A 3,788-nucleotide genomic window follows, 5' to 3' on the forward strand; every position below is an offset into this window, starting at 1 on the left:
CGGTCTGTTATAATATACAGATGCTATTTTGTCTTTACGCGTGTGTAGCTAGCTAGTTATTTTACACAGCTACCTAGCTGTTTATCGGTCTAGAGAGAGAGTTGTGTAAGGATTTGTTTGGGCAAGGACGAGGGTTTCGCGGTCTCCCTGCGCACCGCAGCCCGCAGCGCGGTGCCGGCGGGAGCGGCCCCCCCGGGGCGGGACGGGGGGAAGCGCGGCCGGGGAGCCCCGCTGCCCGGCCCGGCCCCCCCGGGGGCTGCCGGCCTCCTTTTCCTCAAAAAACGGGATTCGCTTGGGTTGTTCCCCTTCTCCTTACGGGAAAAGGGGAAGCCACAGGCTGCTCCGCGCCCGCACCCTGCGTGCGTGAAGACAGCCCTTGCCTCGGGGTCTGCGGGAGGGCGAAACGTCTCCTGCCCAAATACCTGAGTACAGAGCTGCTAAAATACACACGGGCGGGAGAAGGGGAAAAAAAAAAAAGAAAGACTGTCCCCAAATAATTTTCCTTTCCGTGGATTTTCGTTTGGTTGGTTTTTGGTTGAAGGTCAAGGGCGCAGAAGCGATTACAATGAGCAAACACCCCACCGCAAAGTTTAGTGTTTCCTTTCCCCGGATTAATATTTAGTTCTTGCCAAGCGCTGGATTCGGTAGACAAAAATTTTCACATTACGAACCCAGTAAGAGTCATTTCTTTCCTTGCCGTCCTTACTCTGCGAAGAACAAATGAGGAAAAAGAAAAAAAAAACAAAAACAAACCCAAACGGTTCCGATGAGCCGGCAAAGCAAACTAACAAAAAACTTCGGGAAAAGGCAAGGATGCGCCTAAAATGTCCCCTCCCTTCCCCGCTCTGCGGCCGGTGGCCCGCCGCTACCGGCACCTGCCTCCGCCTCCCCGCTCGCCTCGGAACAGCAAGGAAGAGGAAAAGGCCATTTATTTAAAATGTTTTTTCTTTTTTATTTAAAATCTCAACAGTGGATCACTTTTTTTTTTTTTTTTGCAACCAAACAAGTAATAAATATTATTTAGCAACTTTTTTCTTGTTTTTCTTTTTTTTTTTTTTTACAAAAATAAACAGATGATAAAATCTCTGCAAGGGGCAGCGATAAGAAAAGTTGTTATTTCAGAAACAAGCCCAAGTTCTCAGTATTGCAACACGGACAGTGTGAAAGTTCCTACACAGAAAGAGCATTAAAGAGTTCAAACTTTGTTAAAGGTGGCAGGAACGAAAAAAAAAAACAAACAAAAAAAACCAAACAACAACCAAACTGTGTTATAGCTTAAAAAAAAAAAAAAAACAAACAACCAACAAACCCCAAGAACCCAAACCAACGAAATCAAGGCAAACCGACCCCTTATTCACTCATGAGGCTTACACAGTACAAGTGCACGGACGGAAAGCTCAGGCAGAGCGGACTTGCGTCGTTATCGTTGAACGGTATATTTACAAATCCCGAACCAGAAAGGAAAACGGAGCCAACGGCGGGCGGGGGAGCGGGGGAAGGAACGGACGCTCCCGGCCACACTTCCACCCGGCGCCCCGCTGCTCCCCGCCAGGGCCGGGAGTCCCCGGCGCGGCGGCCGGGCGCCCCGGGGATGGGCTTCCCCGGGCGGGATGTGGCCCGGCAAGGGCTCCAAAGGCTCTACGTGTAGAAACGAAACCGGGAGGGGGGGGCGGGGGGGGGGGAAACACAAACGAACGAACGAACGAACAAACGAGCAAAAACCCCTCCGCAGTGTTGGTTCCTCCGTTTGCGACGAGCCTAGGAGCGTCCTCCCCTCCTAGCGAAGGGACCGACAGCAAGGTGAAATCGAAAAGAAAGAAGATGCGCGGGCGTTTGCTCGCCCCGGGGCGCTTCTCCCCGCCGTGTGGGGAGCAGGGCAGACCCCGGGCCGGGCTCCGTCCCCCCTCGCCGCCCCTCCGACGGCGCCGGTAGCGGGGGGGACGCGGCCCCGCTGCCGCCGGGGGGCCGCGTTTGTAGGTCCTGGGGGTGGCGGGGGGCCGCGGGGAGCGGCGGGGCGGCCCCGCCGCGGGGCTCATTTGGTGTCGGTGGTTAATCTGGGGAGGCTGGCGGTGCCCATGCCGGAGACGTGGTGGTGCGGCGGGGCCGAGACCTGGCACATGCTGCAGGGGCAGGGCATCCCCCCCCAGTGCTGGAAGCCGCTGCCCAGCGGGGCGGCGGCGGCGGCGGCGGCCGAGGGCGACTTGAGGAGCCCGTGGGGGGGTCGGATGGAGCTGACGGCCGAGAGGCCGGAGCCGGGCAGGGAGGCGCTGGAGACGGCGGCGGGGGGCAGGATGGGGTGGTGGACGGGGTGCGAGGCGGGGTGGCCCGGGTGGCCGGGCAGCGGGGCGGAGTGGGCGCCCATGCCGCCGGGGCAGGCGGCGGGGTGGAAGCCGGCGTGGTGCCCGCCGTAGATCTCGCTGACCAGGCGCTTCATCTCCTCCAGGGAGTTGGTGAGCATGAGGATGTAGTTGCGAGCCAGGAGGAGCGTGGCGATCTTGGAGAGCTTGCGCACCGACGGGCCGTGGGCGTAGGGCATCACCTCCCGCAGCCCGTCCATGGCGATGTTCAGGTCGTGCATCCGCTTGCGCTCCCGGCTGTTGATCTTCAGCCGCAGCTGCTGCAGCTCCGGCTCCGTCATCTGCTTCTTGTCCTTCTTGGAGGAGGAGGAGGAGGACGACGAGGAGGAGGACGACGAGGACTTGAAGCCCAGCTTGTCCACCACCACCACCCCCGCAGCGCTCATGGCGCTGCGCAGCTCGGCGCTCAGCTCCGGCGGGGAGTCGCTCTGCGTGGAGCTGGACACGGTGCCGCCCGTGAAGCCCCCGCCGCTGCCTTTATTCCTGGCCGTGAGGAAGAGGTCATCGGGCTCCGGGGAGGACGGGCGGCTGGAGACCAGGCTGGCGTCCGAGTCCATGGCCCGGCGGGCGGGACGGCGGCGCGCACCGGGCTGCCTGCGGGGAGGGGAGAGAGCCCGCAGGCGGCCTCGGGTCAGCGCCCGCCGAAACTTGGCGGGGCGACCGCCGCCGCCCGCCCGCCCGCCGGGTCGGCGAGCCCCGCTCCGCCGCCGCTCCGCCGGGCCGCCCCCGGGGGAGCGCCCGCCCTCCCCTCCCCTCGTCCCGTCCCGTCCCGTCCGGTCCCGTCCCTCTCCGCCGGGCCGGGGGCTCGGGGGGCGCCGCGCCGGGGGGCGCGGGCGCGGGGGGGCACTTACCGTGCGCGGGGCGGCCGTGGGGAGCGGCGCGCCGTGACGGGCGAGCACGGCAGCAGCGCGCACCTTGCGGCGGCGGCGGCGGCGGCTTTATAGCCGCGCCGGGGAGGAACGATGTCACCGGGCGGGAGGGGGGCTGCGCCAATCGGCGGCGGCGGCGGGGGGGGGCGGCTGATGTCACCGGGGCCGGTCCCGGCTCGATGGGGCGGGCGGGCGGCCGGGGGGGGCGACGGCCGGCAGCGGCGCGGGGAGCCCGGCGGGGGGGCGCGGTGGGGGGGAGGGACTTTTGTCAAATCCATAATAAAATGCAACAATGACAGCGCCGGGAACAGCTGTTGGGGGGGCGGGACGGGACGGGGACGGGGACGGGACCAAACAGCCCCGGGCCCCGCCGCCCCGCCGCCCGCGGGGAGGCCGCGCTGCCCGGCTCCCGCCGGCACGTCGGTGTTTCCCCGCGTCCCGTCCCCGTCCCGCCCCGTCCCGCCGGGAAGCGCTCAGCCCCGGCCCCGCCACACGCACCGGGCAGCCGGCGCGCTTCCCTCGGCGGGTGCCCCCTCCTGCCGCCGGCCCGGCCGATGTCTCC

At 64.7% G+C, this 3,788-nt stretch overlaps 1 protein-coding gene across 1 annotated transcript; it reads right to left on the reverse strand.

Moving 5' to 3' along the window:
- Window positions 1-2,032: 2,032 nt before the first annotated feature.
- On the reverse strand, window positions 2,033-2,914 carry OLIG2 (oligodendrocyte transcription factor 2; the record flags this gene model as incomplete). Its single annotated transcript, XM_082337860.1, has 1 exon — window positions 2,033-2,914. One exon carries the CDS (start codon window positions 2,912-2,914, stop codon window positions 2,033-2,035), a length of 882 nt encoding a protein of 293 aa, XP_082193986.1.
- Window positions 2,915-3,788: the final 874 nt, after the last annotated feature.

The sequence above is a fragment of the Platalea leucorodia genome (genome assembly GCF_965183815.1).
Source record: "Platalea leucorodia genome assembly, chromosome: 2".
Lineage (NCBI taxonomy): Eukaryota > Metazoa > Chordata > Aves > Pelecaniformes > Threskiornithidae > Platalea > Platalea leucorodia.